General features: G+C 41.1%; 1 protein-coding gene across 4 annotated transcripts in view; it reads right to left on the bottom strand.

Moving 5' to 3' along the window:
- The window catches only part of DENND1A (DENN domain containing 1A), a 994598-nt gene that overhangs the window by 539573 nt on the left and 434131 nt on the right, over nucleotides 1-20894 (bottom strand). For all 4 annotated transcript variants that reach the window (XM_033960659.1, XM_033960660.1, XM_033960661.1 and 1 more), the window contains one exon: nucleotides 13740-13840. In XM_033960659.1, the coding sequence (XP_033816550.1) occupies nucleotides 13740-13840 (101 nt within the window). The remainder of the gene's footprint in view (nucleotides 1-13739; nucleotides 13841-20894) is intronic.

Here is a 20894-nt window from a genome sequence, read left to right as displayed (position 1 = left end):
CCAAGTGAATAAGTTAAAATATATTTAGTAATGTATGAATAGAGATACTTAGGACTGATGTCTTGCAATTTTTTGAGTGAAATGGTTTGATGGCCGTGTTAGTCCATTCTTCAAGGTAATATGTAGAAATAAAAAACAGGAAGGAAAAAAAAAATAATAATAATAACTTTATTTTTCTATACCGCCATAGTCGGGCGACTTCTAGGCGGTTCACATTGAAAGAAGGCTGGACAGTCAGCAAATGATAAGGAGCCTAAAAAAGAAAAATTACATAGACAAGTTACATACTAATTTAAGTTCCATGGGTAAAGAATACATGAAAATTGGAGCTTCCAGAGCTTGAATAGCGTTTACGGGGGGTATGTTTTAGTTTAAGGGTGGTCTGTTTTAGTCAATGAATTTGTCGAATAGGGCGTTTTTTATTGCTTTTCGGAATGCATTGAAAGTCAGTTTGGGTTCATTTATGCAGTTTCTCAGCCAGACTTGCTGTCTATTTGCTTGGAACATGAAGGTTCTATCCAGGAAGGATTTGTATCTGCAGCCTGAGATCTTTGGGTAGGCAAAGATGTTTTTGTTTCTGGTTGTTCGTGTGGGGTTGTGCAGAATGAAGTGAGTTTGCAGGTAGGAAGGTGCTAGTCCCCAGACTTGTTTGAAACAGATACATGCAAATTTGAATAGTATTTGTGCTTCTATTGGTAACCAGTGTAGTTTTTTATAGTAGGGGCTAATGTGGTCTTTTTTTCTCAGTCCGAAGATTAAGCGAACAGCGGTGTTTTGTACTAATCTCAACTTTTTTACTGTTTTTTTGTGGGATACCCAGGTAGATGATGTTACAGTAGTCAAGGATGGATAGGATCAGCGATTGCACCAGCAACCTGAAGGATGTTGGGTCAAAGTATTTTTTTATGGTCCTTAGCTTCCACAGCGTGTAAAAACATTTTTTCACCAGTAAATTTGTGTGGTCAGCCATGGTTAGATGTGTATCTAGAGTGATATCCAGTATTTTTATGGTATTGGACATTGGGTATTCGTGATTGTTGATTTTTAGTGATGTTCTCGTAATTTTGTCGTTGGGGCTTGCCAAAAAGACTTTTGTTTTCGCTGTGTTTAGTTTTTTTGTTCAACTTACCCCCCCCCCCCCCTTTTTTTTACTAAGCTGAAGTAGAGGTTTCTACCAGGGCTCTTGAGCACTAGAATGCCTATGAGTATCAGAGCATTTAGCAAAGCAGCTTAGTAAAAGAGGGCCTTAATGAAGTTTGTGATTAGCTTTCAAAGGTAACCCCTTCTTCTTCAGATCAGAAATATTTTCAAATCAAAACTTCAAACAAAAAGGTTGACCCTTGATGCTCCACAGAAATAGAAGTCCAACAAAAACAAAAAACACTGTGGAGAGGATGATGTTGAAGATGCAGACTTTATTTTTTTCTCCCACCTTTGAAGATTTCTCATTCGCGCAGAGTTCTGCTTATGATTGTTTTTAGCCTTTGCTCTACTAGCTTTTGTATCAGGACCTTCAGGGACCCCTGAGGAAGACAGCTTTGTTGAAACACGGACCCTGTTGGGTCCAAAATCCCAATGTTTTGGGTCCTAGATATTTCTTCATGTGGATTATTGGATTGTTTTTTTTTTTATAAAGCCTTCATCTTGAACATCATCCTCTCCACAGCGTTTTTTTGTTTTATGTTGAAAATCAAAACTTCACAATTTAAAACACCAAGGGCTCCTTTTACTAAGGTGCGTTAGCAATTTTAGCACGCGCTACAATGCCGCGCATGCTGGACGCTAACGCCTCCATAGAGCTTGCGTTAGTATTTTTGTCTATCACGCTGTTTTGCGCGCGCTAATCTTCAGCTCTGACATCGGAGGGAAGCCTTTTGGGGTCAGCTTTGGCAGAGGGGAGAATGCAGGGGGAATGCAGAAAGGATGGCATGGGATCCCCGCCGGCGGTGGCACTTTGGCAGAGGAGGCAAGCAGGAATGAGGGCATGGGATCTCTGGCAGCGGTTATTAAGAAAGAAGGGGGGGGCGGGAGACCTGTGACCTGTGCAGTGCTGCGTACCCCCAGTAAGAGGCTTGTGTACCCCTAAGGGTATGTATAAGGCATGTTGAGAAACTCTGATATATGGTGTGGAAAAACTACTTACATGGAAAGTGTTGGTCTACTTTTATACAACATGCAAATAAGTGTTCTTGAGAGTGTAATTTTGGTGGAGTAGAGGCACAGTTGTAATGTACATGAATATTTACTTTTATTTATGCAGATGAATTTGTTACACCACTTTTCCAGTACCAAAATCAAGGTGGTTTACAATAAAAAAATAGAAAATTTGTAACATTAAATAAAAAGACATATACATGCACAAAGAACATACTGTTCCCAAATTGACATCTTTTTCAGAGCAGATGCAAATTTATGTGTTGCCATTTGTATACTGTTGGGACTACAGCTAGGAACCTATTTTATGTTATGAACTTAAGTTAGCTTCATAAAACAAGCTTAAAAGAGGTGCCAGTTTGGACTTCTCACATAGGTGCCCTGTTATAAAATTACTCCCTAGTATATATAATTGGGTGAGATGCTTAGAAAGCTGATTAATCAATTATTTATATTGGGGGGAGGGGGTTCCAATCTATGGAATAAATAATATTAACTCTATATGCACGTTAACTAAATTTTCAGATAGGGATAAAGTGATGATCCTTAAATTTAGGGCTCCTTTTACTAAGGTGCGCTAGCGTTTTTAGCGCACGCAGGATCTTACCGTGTGCTACGTGGCTAGAACTAACGCCAGCTCAATGCTGGTGTTAAGGTCTAGTGCGCACGGCAATTCAGCGTGCGCTATTCCACGCGTTAATGCCAAAATTTGTTAGCAAATTTAATAGCAAAAATTTGTTTTTTCAAACTTCGCCTTATTCGTTTCCCTCACTTCGATTCTAGATACGGATGCAATTAAGATTTTAATTCATTCTTTAGTCATTTCCCACCTCGACTATTGTAACTCTCTTTATAACGGACTCCCCCAAAAAGAACTCCGACGCTTACAACTAATTCAAAATACGGCAATAAAACTCATCTTTAAAACTGGCAAATTTGACCATGTTACTCCACTTTTGAAGGAAGCACACTGGCTCCCTATTACATACCGTATCACCTATAAAACCATTCTGCTCACCTTTAAAATAAGACTTTCCCACCAGCCTTTATATCTCGATAAGCTCCTTATCCCACAATGCCCAACACGCTTACTGAGGTCAGCAGATCAGAAACTCTTGCTAATTCCATCCATAAAAGATTTCTTCTACACTAGGAAAATAAACTTCTTAGTAGTAGCTCCAACTCTGTGGAATGCTCTGCCACAGCAACTCTGATTCGAACATCAACTTGATAAATTTAAGATAAGCCTGAAGACTTTTTTATTTAGCGATGCTTTCTCTTGTGTTTAGCGACACATAAGAACATAAGAAATGCCTCCGCTGGGTCAGACCTGAGGTCCATCACGCCTAGCAGTCCGCTCACGTGGCGGCCCATCAGGTCCAGGACCTGTGCAGTAATCTTTTATCTATACCCCTCTATCCCCTTTTCCAGTAGGAAATTGTCCAATCTTTTCTTAAACCCCAGTACCGTTCGCTGCCCTATAACGTCCTTTTTATGTGTTTTATATATATATATTTTTTTTTCTTCTTCCTTTTCATTCTTTTTTATTTTCTTCTTTTCTTATTCAGCAAACCGCTTTTATAAAGCGATCCCGCCCCATATGTTTTACCCTCTCCCCTCTCTCTCCCTTCTTCTTTTAACATGTAACTCTCCCTCCCTTCTCCCTTTTTCCCTCACTTTCATGTTTGTCCAGTTTACGTCCTTGGTGTGCACTTTCATTATTTTTTAATTATTTATCTTTTAAATTGTTATTGTAAACCGGCCAGATACTTGTTGATGGTCAGTATATTAAAAGTCAATAAACTTGAAACTTGCCCTAACGCAGCTTAGTAAAAGGAGCCCTTAAGAGTCTGATTTCACCATCATCTTTTGCACTTACATAGTAAACCATCAAATAAAAAATTCTATCTTGGGTGTTTTTATTCTTTATAATGATATAATTGTCTTGCCGATTGGTTAATCTGTTTCCTATTCCTTTCATCACTATGCCTTTATCACTGCTGGATGAGTAACTTTCCATCATTGCTCCTGAGCAGAGTTAGGCAAATTTTATATTTGAGAAGGATAAAGAACTCCAGTTTTCAGGCAAATCTAAATTAATACTCATCAAGTAATTGGTCTAAGAATCCAATTTGCTTTTTTTTTATCCTATCTGTAAGATTTAAAAAAAAGACCCTATTAGATTCAAGGACAGGAATTGTTGTTTCCCTTATGATATTAACAGAAATACTACACAGGGAAGAAATGTCATTAGGAAGCAATCAGGACTGTCTCAACCATTAGGGAAGACAAGGCATTTGGCCTAGGACAGCAGCTTAGGAGCAGCAAAGAGCAGCTGCAGTTTAAACAAAAAAAAAAAAATAATAAGACCCGACCAGCCATATAAACTCAAAGAACCATCAGCACATATTTGAAATTGCTCTTTAATAGAATATGTGTGATATTAATGATGGTTGAATTTGATTAGTGCGCAAAACACAGGGGAAACAGGGTTTGATTAGTAAAATATTTTTTGGGGGGTGGGGGAAGTGTGGGGGGGTGCGGCTAGAGGTCTGAAAGTTATTTGAGAAGGCAGTAAGGCTAAAACATAGGAAAACAAAGACAGATAAAGATCATATGGTCTATCAGTCTGCTCATCTATGCCATCTACTATCTCTTCATCTTCCTTATAGAAACATAGAAACATGATGGAACATAAAGGCCAAATGGCCCATATGCAGCATCCACCATCTCCTCCTTTCCCTGAGAGATCCCATGTACCTGTCCCATGCTTTTTTGAATTTACACAGTCTGTATTCCATTCATCTACCACTCTTTCTGTAAAAAAGTATTTCCTTAGATTATTCCTAAGCCTATCACCTTCTAACTGCATCTTATGCCCTCTCATTCCAGAGCTTCCTTTCAAATGAAAGAGACTTGACTCATGCATATTTATGCTATATAGGTATTTACCCGCAGTGAAGGTTTTATTGCACCACGCTCCGGAGGATTGCGCTGACAGGTTTAAGCATTTCCTGTCACCTTGCCAGAATATTTTGGCGATTTACTGCACTAGCAATTTAATCTCCACTCCTGATGAAGGTGTCGAAACGGAGCTCTGTTAAGTGGTGATATGAACTGTTACGTTTCAGCGTGAATTTCCAGTAAGATTCAGCTAAGTACTTATTGGCGAATATATTTCTTCATGAATTATTCTATGGATTTTATTTCAAATATTAACTTTTCTATGAACTTTTTTAGTATTCTAATGCACTTTGAATCCAACTATTGAGTGATATTATGAAATTTCAAGGGGACTCAGTCTAGCAAAGCACTTTTCACTGAATAACTCTAATATGAACTTTTATGTGAGCACTTTGCACTTTCACAATTTTGATACATATTGATGATTTGGGGAGTTTATTAAGCTTTTCTTTTTCTTTTTCCCTGGTGCGAATGTTTATGACTTGCATAGTATTTTGACTAAATCAATTGCACTAAAACTGGACTAAATGATGTATGGGGCAGTTCTTATTTAGACTCATTGTCTGGTGCTGGTCATCTATGAGTTACTGCCCGAGTCCACAGTCCGTTTGTATATAATGGGCCCATACTGATGTCCATTATATTAATTTTTCTTTAACAGTTAATACTCAATTAAGTCCAAACATTCTCCCCAAGGGATCTAGAGCAGTGGTCTCAAACTCAAACCCTTTTCAGGGCCACATTTTGGATTTGTAGGTACTTGGAGGGCCTCAGAAAAAAAATAGTTAATGTCTTATTAAAGAAATGACAATTTTGCATGAGGTAAAACTCTTTATAGTTTATAAATCTTTCCTTTTGGCTAAGTCTTAATAATAATATTGTCATTTATAGGTAAAGAGGCATATGATCAAGAAACTGTTTTATTTTACTTTTGTGATTATGATAAACATACCGAGGGCCTCAAAATAGTACCTGGCGGGCCGCATGTGGCCCCCTGGGCCGCGAGTTTGAGACCACTGATCTAGAGTGTTAGCCAACTATATATTGGATACATAGGTATTTAAACATATCGCTATCATATCTCCTCTATCCCACCTTTCCTCCAAAGTATATATATTGGGCCAGATTCTGTAATTAGCGCCTAAACTTAGACACCTATCGCATGTTAATCACACTTAGACGCCCATTGCAGAATCTGTAACGAAGGCCAGAGTTTTAAAGGACTATTTTATAGGCACCTAAGTCCTTTAGAGAACCACACCTAGTCATGCCCAAGTCTTTTTCCACCCCTAAACAGGTCAGTTAGGTGCCGCTAGGCGCCATGCGATAGGAGCCTATCTTTTGTAGAATTGTGCCTAAGAAGATAGGTGCCTGTTTCTTAATTAAACTTTATTTTTTTTAACTATGAGCTCTTAAAGCTCATTATTGATACCAATTTACTAATTAAGTTAGGTGCCTAACTTTAGGCACCTCTTATAGAATTTCCCCAATTGAGATCTTTAAGTCTGTCCCCATACACCTTATCAATCATATAAATAACCGATACCCTCCATTTATCATTTTAAACTTAACAGAAGAGGAAATGCAGCAATGAAGAATGGAAGGAGAAGCCGTAGTCCTCTTGGTTGTCACGAGAAGTAGTGGGTTCTCTGAGGCAGCCCGCAAGGGTGAAACGCGTCAGAACCTGATAATACCATCACAGCCAGCTTCACTGACTTCACCAGGCTATGGACTTTTTAAGCATTCATATGAAATGATTGAAATCTTAAGCATGAATTTCAAGCACTAAGCACTTTATATAAAAGAAAAAAAAAATCATAATAAAATAATATAAGATTAATTAAACAGATTTTCAGTGCAGGAGGAAGTGCAGTGATAGACCAAGGGGGTTTGCATTTTGGGCATGTCCCCGTTTGCGGCTTCTCTACCTGCGGGTTCTGAGCACTTCTGAAGTTAGTTCACATATAATGTATTAAGTTTCAAATGATATAGGAAGGGGATCGGTTATTTATATAATTGAATTGTTCATCATTTGGATCGACCAAGCATTAGATTTATATTCCCCTAGTTTGATGTTGGGTCCCATACCATTTGAGTAGCCTATGCTCTTGTCCCAAGCTTTCTAAAATTCAGATACAGTTTATGTCTGTACCATCTCCAACAGGAGGTAGAGCAGAAAAATATGTAAATGAGGTCCTCTACATACTTCGCAGTCAAAGAAAGCTAAACTCCTTTGGTCAAGACTAGAAATAGCAGTTAGCATTAAAAAGCTTATATTCTCTTGAGTCTGGATGGATTTAGACCAGAGATTTTATCAGATTCTGCAAGATATGGTGGCAAAGTCACTAAGCTTCATGTGCAATGAGTGGCATGGTAAAACGGACACTTAAGGGACAGGATGATACAGCAAATGTGGCGTTACTCCCTAAACTGGGGAAGGATCCGGAATAGTTCAGCACTTCTAGACCTATTAGCAGCAATATTAGCAAGGAAACTGAAATATCTATTCTCTATCATTCACCCAGATCAAGTTGGGTTTGTACCTAGACGATACACATCCATAAATCTTATTAAGGTCCTGGTAGCCTTACAAGATAATAAACAGCAATGGTAGAATTGGATATGGAAAAAACAAAACAAAATAACACATCTTGGAAATACCTCATCTAGAACTTGAAACAATAAACCACATGCCCACTTAATAGTGAGCAGGAAGCTCACTGCAGCATTTGTATTAAAAAAAAAAAAAAAAAGGGACACGACAAGGCTACACTCTATTCCCATTTCTTTTCTTGTTAGCAATAGAACCATTAGTTATTAAAATCAGACACCATAATATCACCAAACAGATACTGGTGGGAGGGAGCACAGGTTCCATTTTATTCAATGAGATCTAGTTACTAATAACCAGGGTTAACAATAAAATAATACATTTTAGCAGGAGCCCAGGTTAATAACTTCCTCCCTTAATTAAAAAAATAAAAAACACGTTAACTTATTTCTGATGTACTGTTATTCAAAATAACATATGCACAGTATTATAGGACCAAAATCAGAAATGAGTAATCAGTAAAAAATTTTCTAAGTGACTTCAGTAAAGCAAAATATCCATTTAGAGAGTGAGATTAAGGAAATGGAGAAAATACATGAAACTATGAAAATAATATGAAATATAAAGTTGGTGTATTAATATTAGGTTTGTTGTAAAGAAGAAATATTTTTCATGTATCAAATTAGAATCATTTGCATATCAAGAAGGGTAATAATATATGTGTACAGTGGTACCTCGGTTTACGAGTGCACTGGTTTGCGAGTGTTTTGCAAGACGAGCAAAACATTTGCAAACTTATAAGAACATAAGAACATAAGAACCGCCATCTCCGGATCAGACCTTCGGTCCATCAAGTCCGGCGATCCGCACACGCGGAGGCCCTGCCAGGTATACACCTGGTTTATTTTACAGCCAACCATATCTTTATATGCCTCTCTCAAGGAGATATGCATCTAGTTTGCTTTTGAAGCCTAGGACTGTCGATTCCGCAATAATCTCCCCTGGGAGAGTATTCCAGATGTCAACCACTCTCTGTGTGAAGCAGAACTTCCTGACATTAGTCCTGAACTTGTCCCCCCTTAGCTTCATTTCATGTCCTCTTGTCCGTGTCAAATTGGACAATGTAAATAATCTTCTCTGCTCTATTTTGTCGATTCCTTTCAGTATTTTGAAGGTCTCGATCATATCCCCACGCAGTCTCCTTTTCTCAAGGGAGAACAATCCCAGTGTTTTAAGTCGATCCTCATATACCAGTTTCTCCATACCCTTCACTAGTTTAGTTGCTCGTCTCTGCACCCTCTCCAGCAGTTTTATATCCTTCTTTAGGTGCCTCGTAAACCGAGCTTGCCTCGCTGTACGAGCGCCCCCCCCCCCCGCGATCCGGCATCCCCCCCCCCCCCGAGCACTGCAATGACATCCCTTACCCCGACTGGGCGCTAGTGCCGGTGCCCGAAGATCTTCCCTCTTCTGGCGCGGTCTAGGCTGGGCGGTGCATCGGAGATCCTCCCTCTTCTGGTCTGGGCTGGGCTGGCTTTGAGCATTTGCGCATACTCAAAGCCTTCTGGTCTCACTCTCTCCGAGAGAGAGCAAGACCAGAAGGCTTTGATCATGCGCAAATGCTCAAAGCCAGTCCAGCCCAGCCCAGACCAAAAGAGGGAGGATCTCCGACGCACTGCCCAGCCTAGGCCGTGCCAGAAGAGGGAGGATCTTCGTGCACTGGCACCAGTGTTGTTGCCGGTGTCCAGTCAGGGTAAGGGATGTCATTGCCGTGCTCGGGGGGATGTAGGATCGCGGTGGAGGGGGGGCAGCGCGAGCGGGGGGAGGATGCCGGTTCGCAGGGGGTGATGCCGGATCGCGGGGAGGGGTATGGAGCAGCGTCGGTGGCCTCAAGGGGAGGGGAATGGAGCAGCGCCGGTAGCCTCAGGGGGAGGAGGAGGTGTGAATGCTGGGTGGAGGAAGTGTGGAACAAGGCTCAGCAAGAGGAAAAGGGAGACTGCTCAAAATGGGGAGAGGAACAGTGAGAGTGCAGGTGGCAGGGGTGGAGGTTGTATCTGGTGAATTTGCAAGGCTGTCGGCAAGAAAACTAGTTGTTTGCTGTCTGCTAGAGAAGGGGGAAAGGTGGAACCTATCAAAGCGAGTTTCCCTTACTTCCTATGGGGAAACTTGCTTTGATATAGGAGCAATTTGGTTTACGAGCATGCTTCTGGAACGAATTATGCTCGTAAACCAAGGTTCCACTGTATAAGCAGAATGTATTAGTGCATACTAGTGCTGCCCGATTTAGGAAAAAAATTCAATTCGATTCAGCCTATTGAATCGATTTTTCAATTTGATTTTCCTGCCCAAGTGGGTGTTTTTTTCAAACATCCTGGCGGGTTTATTTTATAGCCTCTTCAACCCGCTTTGCCCTCTCCTACCCACACTGGCGCTGTGGTGTAAACAAAATAAACAAAAAAGATTTTTCCTCTCTCTGTTAAATCCTAGCTCACATTCACGGTCTAACACCAGCTCTGGCAGGATACACATTTCTGACATACTGTAATCACAAAACAGAAAATATAATTATTTTTTCTACTTTTTGTTGTCTGGTCATTATTCAAATAATGTTGGTCCTAAGCTCTGGTTGTCTTTTGATAACTCGTTTGCCAGGAACTCCTTCCTTCTTCTTTCTCTGTGTTAACCATCCATCTCTGTCCTCCCCTTCCGTTTCCCTTCTTTCCCCAGGAGGTCTGGCATCTTTCCTTTTTTTCATCTCCATCCCCGCAGCTGCAGTGATAGACACCACCATCTCCAGATCTACCATCTCTCCTCTTCTCAACTACCCTTTCATCCAGCATTTCTCCTTCCTTCCCCACCACCCCAGGGTCTACGAGTTCTCCCTTTCTCTTCCCAACTACCCTCCTATCCAGTATCTCTAACTCCCCCCACACCACACACACACACCATCCTTTGTGTCCAACTTCTCTCCCTTTCTATTCCTTCCCTCCCTAAATCCCATTGTCCACCATCTCTCTCCCTCTCCTGTTTTTAGACCCATTATTTCTCTCCCCCCAGTCCTGCATATGCACGTCTCTTTGAACCCCCCTCCCTCCGTGTACTTCTATACCAGGGCCCCCTCCTCTGAAGGCATGCACCCCCTTGAAGGCCTGCCCCCCCCGAAGGCCTGCACACTCCTGAAGGCCTGCCCCCTCCTCCCCCCCTCCGAAGGCCTGCCTGTTCTCCCCTGGCCTCTTGGTCTTACTTTTACTTAATTAGAGCAGCCTGCAGAGAGGATCGCAGAATCACTTATAAAATTATCTTGCTAACATTTAAAACCAGTAACAACAAAAAGGCACAACCAGTCACAACAGGGTTTGGATGGGGGACGCCCAGAATAAACTGTAATCCTAACCTATAACAGTTCTTCTTGAGAATGAAGGGAGCTCTCAGTGTGAATCAACAGCAATGGGAGCAGAAGCTCCAACACTTCACTTCTAGGTTAAGGCAGGACGCCTCCACCACCACACCATCATTGAGCCCCCTATGTGTGTATAATGAAAACACCTGCAATGAAACCCTAAATAAATTATACAATTTAAACAACCACGTGAGCAAATCAAAAACTCCCACAGTGGAATTTACAAACTGGGCGACCCCCACACAAACCCTGCCAGCCGAAACCCGCCACGCTGGAAATAATAATATCAAAACATACCAACGGATAAACAAAATTAATCAAAAATGTACTTATCTGACCAAAACTACCGCAATTGAAAACGCCAGGAGCCGAAGTTCAACCACGCTGGTTTCGGGGAGGAGCCCTTCTTCAGGAACCTAGCTCCCGACCACAAACCAAAAGAAAAAAACCAAAACGCAAAGCGGGACGGCTGGAGGGAGGGGTCTCCGGGTGGGAGCGCACTCCCGCCTAAAAAGCGGACCAGAACACGTCACGCGCCGACCATCCAATCATGCAAGACGCGAACCGCGTCATACGTCACTCGCACCAGGGCAGAAAACAAAGCCTCGATGCTGCAAAAGGAGAAACAGTAAAACCCGGAAGTACTGCGTGGTTGAACTTCGGCTCCTGGCGTTTTCAATTGCGGTAGTTTTGGTCAGATAAGTACATTTTTGATTAATTTTGTTTATCCGTTGGTATGTTTTGATATTATTATTTCCAGCGTGGCGGGTTTCGGCTGGCAGGGTTTGTGTGGGGGTCGCCCAGTTTGTAAATTCCACTGTGGGAGTTTTTGATTTGCTCACGTGGTTGTTTAAATTGTATAATTTATTTAGGGTTTCATTGCAGGTGTTTTCATTATACACACATAGGGGGCTCAATGATGGTGTGGTGGTGGAGGCGTCCTGCCTTAACCTAGAAGTGAAGTGTTGGAGCTTCTGCTCCCATTGCTGTTGATTCACACTGAGAGCTCCCTTCATTCTCAAGAAGAACTGTTATAGGTTAGGATTACAGTTTATTCTGGGCGTCCCCCATCCAAACCCTGTTGTGACTGGTTGTGCCTTTTTGTTGTTACTACTTTAGGATTTTTGGCATACATATTGAGTGTAGTGTTGTGTGAACATTTAAAACCAGACAAAACCAGCCAGAATTCATTAATAATCTTCTTATTCCATATAACCCATCTAAGATTCTTAGATCGACTGCCCAAAATCTTCTCTCTATCCCATCACTGAAGTACAAAAATACAATGAGATCTACCATTTTTTCACTCTTTGGAATAATATCCCAACTTACTTACGTGAAGAATCAACTCTTAACAATTTCAAGACAAAGTTAAAGACATTTCTTTTTCTTGATGCCTTCGAGATCTAACTGCCCTTTTATTGGCGATCTAGAATGATTTTACCTCCAGTATCCCCTCCCATTGTAGATCTTGCACATTTATCTTCGTTCCTGTTAATCCTGGTTTTAAATGCCTCTGAATGTTTATCATTATTCCTGGAGATGCTCTGTCATCTTAAATTATCCCATTCCCCAATTCTCTTGATTTTAGATTAACTCATCCTTCTTCCCATTTGTAAAGGTATTCCACCCAAATTGTTTTCCCCTGCACCCCAATCTCTGACTAGATACTTCCTTTTGATTCAAACCATCTTGGTTCTCTTCCATTTGCAATTTGTATCCCAAAAAGTACTTTTTCTGTTCCCCTTACATCTCATACACTCATTGTATATATCTCGTTGTAAACATCTCTTACTTCTTGTTGTAAACATCTCTTACTCTCATTGTATGTAACTTGTTGTAAACCGCTTTGAACTTATGGTATAGCGGTATATAAGAAATAAAATTATTATTATTATATGTTTTTATGAATTTGTACACCACCTAGAAGGCTGATTGGGCAGTATAAGAAATTTTAAATAAACTTGATCTTCAGTGCTAGCGATCCTTGCAGGCTGCCAAAGGCCTCCACAGCTGTCGTTCCCTCTGCTGCAGTCCCACCTCTCCTCTGACATCAGAGGCAGGATAGCGGCAGAGGAAATGACAACTGTGGAGGCCGATAGCTAATTGCAAGGATCGCTAGCACCGGCAATCCTCGCTGCAGGCTGCACCACTGCTCTAATCAGTAAATGTAAGAGCCAGGGAGGAAGCTGGAGGACACTGATTGCAGCACTTCCTGACTGACCCTTCCCCCTCACCCCCTAAAACAAGAGTGGCAGCGGATGGCCATCAAGAGGCAGCGCTGCCGCTCCTGCTTTAGGGGGTGAGGGGGGAGGGTTATTCACCGAATCGGGAGAACGATTTTTTACAATATAAAATTGATTCAAATCGATTCACCCGAAGTGAATTGGTAAATCGATTTGAATCAGAAATCAGGCAGCACTAGTGCATACATTATTTTGACCCTAAGCAATAAAAATTTTCTTAGACAGAACAAAGCCCCAACTAAGCACAATAACTTAGCCATTACCAAATGGCTTTAAGATTGTGTACATATTTTTATATAATTTCTCATTATTCACAGTTAATTTTTGAATTTGCAAGATTTCTTTTTAAATGATATCATCAACAATTTGTCTGTTATGAAAAATTGAGCCTTTTGAAATAGAACAGTCTAGATAAGTGGTATCTTACCAGCAGTAGTCCAACAGATGTGGCGGGAGAACAGGAATGTACACATGTTGCCAATACATTGGGTATAACATGGCTGCAGATCCGTGAATACAAGCCGTCAACTGCAAGACAAACAAAAGCTAATTGTAAGCTTGAAGAAAATCATTTCTAACATACATGATGCAGACTATCTTGAGTATTTATATTCATATGATGCAGAGAATTATCCTCCTATCCTCATGGAAAGCCATACACAGTTTGTCCATCCCAGATGAACACCTTTAAGTGCTCTTGCTATTCTTAAGAATTTGTGATTTAGCCATAAGACACAATATACACAAGTTATGTTTAATTGTAATCATGAAGGAGTTCATCAAATAGCCATGATTCAAATTTGTTATAGTATTTCACCAGTATATTCTGAATTAATGGCAAGATATGTATATAATTGAATATAAACCTAGATTTTTGGGCCCAAAATTAAGGGATCTCAATATTCAAGTCGCCCACTCTCAAACCTATCACAGTCCTTTCCCTTGGCCTACCTTAAGCCCTGCTGGTCCAGTGGTGAGCCAGGCCAAGAGTGATCCTCCTATGTCCCTGCCCCATGTAGTCTCACTATTCAAAATGGCTGTTGTGAGTTTCCATAGTGGTTGCTATGTTTATTTATTGTCTTTCATGAAGAGATTCACCCAAAGCCATCACAATACATTGAATAGTAATCAGGTATTCTTAAGTATTTTCCATATCTGTCCCTGCAGGCTCGCAATCTAACTGTGGTACCTGGGACAATGAAGATATTAAGTGATTTGCCCAGAGTCACAAGGATCAGTCTGGGATTGATCTCACCACCTCAGGGGCTGAGGCAGCAGCTCTAACCAAAGGTCACTTCCTCCCACAGTAACCTTGCAAGACTGACGTGAATTTGGTTTATATTCGAGTTAACCCTTTTTTGGAAGAAAAAAGATTACCTCTGTTTATAATCAGATGGGTTTATATTCAAGTATATACAGTAATATGTTTTGATACAATAATGTTAAATACAGCTGAGATATTCATTTTATTACATCAGAACTCTGATGTAACAGAATTTAAAGTTTGTGATTTCAAACTGCAACCCTGTGAGGAAAGAATAATTGGAGAGAGGGGGGATTTTCTATGTGACTTGAGCACATGGAACAGCATTCTATACACTCTAGCAAAAATGTATAAAGTTGTCCTACTATGTGTATACGTAAAAGGTAGGTGGCTTGGAAAACATAGCACCTGCATTTTTTTGAATGAGATATTCATTTAAGTATTTCCAGGGTCACAGAATGGGTGGAATATGGATAAGAGCAGCACTTGTATAGGTATTCTATATGTGCAGATTCTGCCTTGGACTAGTGTTCCCTGCATTTTATAATATTTAATATGTAAAGCCACTTTGATTACAGATAAGGCGGGATAAATTTTAATGAAACTTGTAAGCTCTGCGTGTATGTGGATAAACATTGCATACACAAATATCATCTATGTAGCATTTGTAAGTAGAATTGGACTTCAAAACAGAAAAAGTTTTGAGTAAGGGCAATGGTTGCCAGAGTAATGATGAATCTGTTGGATATTTGACTTTGAGAATTTCTATTTTGCAAGGTTTGTTTGCTAACATGAATTGCAGCGAGTTGTGGGATATTGGTGTACAGGGATTCAATGTCGAGAGTTATTAAATATAGATCTTCAAGATCCCCCACCAAAACCTTCAAGGATTGAAATCATGTAAGAAGAATCGCGTACATATGAACTGATCATGGGAGCAAATGGGAGTACATCACCTCAAAAACTGTTGTTCAAACTTAGCCATTAATAAATTCACCACTGAAGGCGCCATTATGGCACCCATGAATACTCCTGATGTTTGTTTATAAAATTTACCCTCAAAAATGAAAAAAGTCTCACACATAGCACATTTGGCAAGCTTAGTAAGAAAATCTGTAGGAATTTTTGTAGGTGCAACATGCTTATCAAGGAACAACCTTAAAACTTCACGAGCTTCTTCCTGTGGTATAACTGTATAGAATGGCTGAAAGTCCATTGTTACCATCCAAACCTCAGAAGTATTCATAAAGGTAATATTCATAACTCTCCGGATAAAATCAATAGTGTCTTTTATGTAGGAAAATGAAGTCTTGACAAAGGGCTGTAAGAAAAAGTCAACAAAACCATGTCTAAATTTGAACAATGGATACAGAATTCTCCATTTCAACAATATATGACAAATTGGAAGTGTTACATTGATGACGTTTTCTCTTTTTGGATGGGAGATTATGCCACTCTTCTGCAATTTTTTGAATGGATTACTACGTGTCATCCAAAAACTAAGTTGTCCATCCAAAGTAGTCATACAGAGATTTACTTTCTTAATGTGAAACTGCAACATATTAATAATACTCTAGAAAATACAGTTTTCTTTAAGTCTATAGATCGGAAAACAGTTTTGTAATTTGAGAGCTTTCATCCTTTACATCTTAAGCAGAGTCTCCCAGTGTCGCAATTCCTTCGATTCAGAAAGATATGTTCTACCAAGGAAAAAATCATCACACAAGCAAAAACCCTGTCTTCGCGTTTTGAGGCTCAGGGATATCCTAAGCATGTTGTTAGCATAGACTATAAGCGACCCCTCTACGCTCATCAGGAATATTTTCTAAGTGATTCACAAGATAGACAGAAAGGCCCAGATTCTATAAACGGCGTCCCGATTGTAAGCAACAGTAATCATCCTACTGCTGTCTAACCAGCCAATTGGGAAGCATGTTTTTAGAAAAAAAGCTCCCGAGCCAGGCCACCTACATTGGAGGCACCTCCGGGAGCCTAGGGAAGCCCGCACACCTGCCTAAGCTCACCTAAGGCTAGCCATGGGCTTGGTTTGCACCGGAAGTTGCCTTAGGCGAACCTAGGCAGCCGTGCACATCTCCCTAGTCCAGCGGAAGACACTTACAATATAGGCCAGCAAAATGCTCGCCTACATTGTAAGTCGGCGTGGACGCTAAGCTTATAGCGGCAAGGGATCTTCCTGCTGCGATAAGTTTAGCGGCCGCAGTTGTGGCTCCCAGTCCCCCCCCCACTCCAAACATGGCAGGAGGGATGACCAATCCCTCCTGTCGGAAACATCCCCCACCCACCCGAACGAACGCAACAGCAGGGTGCCCAATCCCTCTTGCCGAAAACACCCCCACCCCTCCTTGAAGATCGCCGGCAGGAGGGTGCCCAATCCCTCCTGACAGAATACCCCCACCCCCTCCTTGAAGATCACCTGCAGGAGTGCCTAATCCCTCTTGCCAGAACCCCCCCAACCTCCCCTGATAGATCACCAGCAGGAGGGTGCCCACTCCTTCCTGCCGGAACAACCCCCTTGAAGATCGTTGGCAGGATGATGCCTAATCCGTTCTGCAGGAAACCCCCCACCATAGATATCCTGACACCGGGGGGCCTCCCAAGCATCCCCCACACAGGCAAACACCCCCCATCTCTCCTAACCCCTCCCTGGACTACCCTGCTAACCTTTTAATGTTGGCTGGCTGGGTTTTCCTACCGGCCAGAAGGCAGGTTTGCCTCTGTCAAAATGAGGCAGGCCTGCCCCTTCCTGGTGCACTGTGGGATGTACCGGGGAGGGGCCTAAGGCCTGATTGGCAAAGGCACCTAAGGCCCCGCCTATGGGCAGGGCCTTAGGCACATGGGCCAACTGGAATATAAGGTTGGCCATTCAGGCCTTATGCCCCTCCCCTGTTTAGCAACTTAACAGAAGACAGAAACCAGAGCCTGGGACCAACATGATTTGAATAATTTGACCAGACAACAAATGGTAGAAAAATAATTTTATTTTCTGTTTTGTGGTTACAATATATCAGATTTGAAATGTGTATTCTGACAGAGCTGGTGTTAGTGAGTGTGAGCTAGGACCTAACAGAGAGAGGAAGTCTTTTTTGTTTGTTTATACCACAGCGCCACCAGGATGCCTGAAAAAAAACCCAAAAAACACCCAATTGGACAGAAAAAGCAAATCGAATCAAAAAATTGATTTAATAGGCTGAATTGAATTGAAAATTTTTTCCCTGAATAGGGCAGCACTAGTGACTACCATGCCCCAAACATAGTCTTGCAAAAATCCTTCTCAGTCTGATAACCAGGTCTGGCCCCAGTCAAAATAAAGCTCACAAGTATGTACTTAGCAAGTTTTCAAGTTTCAAATTTTATTTAAAATTTGCTTTACACGCTTATCAAAATATTTCTAAGTGATGTAAAACGTAGTCGGCTTATCTCAGCCAAGCAGAGTATCTAGCTGTTGCAGTCAAGGCATTCTGGGGAACACTGTTTTCTTCTTCTCTCTGGGCCGCCTTAACCCAGCTTCGGTCCTGCCTCTTATACTTCTTAACTCCACCCCTCCTGTGTCACTTCCTCCTAGGGAAGAGCTAAGTAAGTTAAAGTGGCTCAGGCAACGTGAGGGAGTTTCCAATACTGGGAGTGGCAAAATCCTATAGATTACCTAAAAATGGCCTTCTTCAAAAGTAGATATTAATTTTATGTGCCAACATTTCAAAATGACTGGGGTGCCAACAAATATACAAATCACCCTTCCTTGGCCAGATAAGGAGTTTGCTCGATTTTTGGAGTGCACAATACCCACTGGCACCCATTAGCTGGCTCCTATTTTTCATTTTATTTCTATTTCATACACTTGAAAATCTAACCCCAAGATTAGCCATCAATCCTTTAGCAAAAGCAGAAAAAAAGATAAGACAGTGCAATACAAAAGAAGAAAAGATAATTTAAAAAAGAAAAAAAATTACTTGTGTTGGATATATATTTATAACAATTAGAATTTACATAATACTTTTTCATTCCAGCAGAAGCCCAATATGCATATCCCTTTTTTTTTTTTTAAATATACAAGCAGTCATGCCTCACAGCAGATGTTTCCATGCAAGATTGTGCTTGACAGATGTCTGAAGAGACGGAACCAAAGGAAGACTACTGTTATCCAGTTACAGTTGAGTAAACTGAAGCGTGAGGAGATAAGGTAATTGCCCTATAGTCCTATGAAGATTAAGTGGCAGAGCGGGGATTTCTACACAGAAATTTTTAACTCCCAGTTCAAAGACAACTGCTGGACCATAATAGCTATAAGCAGTTGTTGCATAAAATGTAACACTTCTTAAAATAGCTAACATACTTACCTGTAACAGGTGTTATGTGAGGACAGCAGGCATATGCTCTCACGTCTGTTATTGAGAAAGACATGGGGTAAGCCACTGCTTGCCCTGGATCGGTAACATGGAATGTTGCTACTCTTTGGGCTACTGGGCTTGATGGACCATTGGTCTGACCCAGTAAGGCTATTCTTATGTTCTTATCATCCACAGAACCTTGAATAGACACTGGTAAATGCACTGCTACTTAAAATCTGTTGGCAGTGCCTGAAACAGGCACATGCAGGTGCCTTCCCACATTACACCGGCATACAGGACCGACAGTTCAGTAAAAAGTTAAGAAGCCAACTAGGGGAGAAGGGCAGGTTTTGAGAACACTTGCTACAGGTGTGCTGGGGGGGGCATAAGGAAAGGCATGGGAGCTACTGACCAAGGGTGGCAATTAATGGGGTGCAACTTTGGTGACCCTTCCCTGGTGCTAATGACCTTGCCTTCAGGACCTCTCCCTCTCCTCAGATCCAACTGACCTGAAAAGCCTAAAGCTTATGCAACTGGCAGAAAAATCTATGGGGTGGTCTAGCATTGGAGCGGTGACTAATTCCAGCTTTTGAAGAAGACAAGATGAGACGTTACCTGGCAACCACAACGAAACCAACAGGTGATTGAAAGTGATGCTTCATATAACTTCTGGCTATCTACAAATTCAAAGCCTGGGAAAAGAGGTGCTGGCTGCCAGCTTAAAAGAACAAGTAGGGGTAGAACAGGGATCTCAAAGTCCCTCCTTGAGGGCCGCAATCCAGTCGGGTTTTCAGGATTTCCCCAATGAATATGCATTGAAAGCAGTACATGCACATAGATCTCATGCATATTCATTGGGAAAATCCTGAAAACCCGACTGGATTGCGGCCCTCAAGGAGGGACTTTGAGACCCCTGGGGTAGAACCATGCTGATGTCACTTCCTTGTGACATTCTGGCACAAATTAAACCCTGTTTAGTTGTACCTGAGTGAATGGTGGGTGAAATGATTTGTTCAAGGTCACATAGTATCAATGAGAAAAGCATTATTTGAACATACTCTTATTCTGATTTGCAACCTGCTTCTTAAGCCACTAAGCTACTCCTCCATTCCATGCAACAGAATTGCCAGATGTCATGGCTAATGTTGATCCAGTATCTAGCATATTGCTTCCTTAAGTAAATGACTTCTCAGAGGTCTTGCCTGATTAGTGGCTGTTATATCAATATCAAACAGCTAATAATAAATCAACCTGAACAAAGACTGACTGCTAAAGAGAAGATTCCAGCAGGTTGAAAATTAGATCAGTAGAAGTGTTAAGATTTCCTACAGCTGCTGTCAGAAAACTACTCTGAGTAACTTAAGGTGTTACATATACTTGATCATTTTTAAAACCCACTTTCAAAAAGTTCATGCTATAAATTTGAAGATTAGGAAATCTAGGTTTAGTATAACTAAAGCTTCTGATTTCAGACGATAACTAATAACCTTCTCCTGATGCTAAATAAATAAATGGGCAGCCATTAAAAGAACACCACTACCTTTACTTCTCTGTCACCTCTTCCCTATCTTGTTTTGTGTCCTTCGCTCAGTTTTTGTATCTTTTTCTGCACTGACAGCTCCTATATTATATAGACATACTTACTAATGCATGTGGTACAAAAACACGGGAACGGACTAGGTAAAGACACAGCAAGAAGAATCTGAATTTTTGAATAAGATAAGAATTCTCCCTGCCTAACAAAGCTAAGTTCTTTATATGAATCATATAAGAATTACGTTTTTCAATATTTTCTGGTAGGCAGGAGGGGGAGAAGCCATTGAGGTTCCTTCCCTGTCCAGTGCGGTTGTTGAGTTAATTCACTGACAACGCACGGGGATCTGAGACCTCTCTTCTTTAAGTACTAAACCTCTTAAAGTATTAAATTTCTTAAGAACAAGAAGATAAGTATAATAGTAGGATACTCATCACT

This window comes from Geotrypetes seraphini, chromosome 10 (genome assembly GCF_902459505.1).
Source record: "Geotrypetes seraphini chromosome 10, aGeoSer1.1, whole genome shotgun sequence".
Classification (NCBI taxonomy): Eukaryota; Metazoa; Chordata; class Amphibia; order Gymnophiona; family Dermophiidae; genus Geotrypetes; species Geotrypetes seraphini.
The sequence above is the reverse complement of the archived record's forward strand: the minus strand, read 5'-3'. Positions and strand labels throughout refer to the sequence as shown.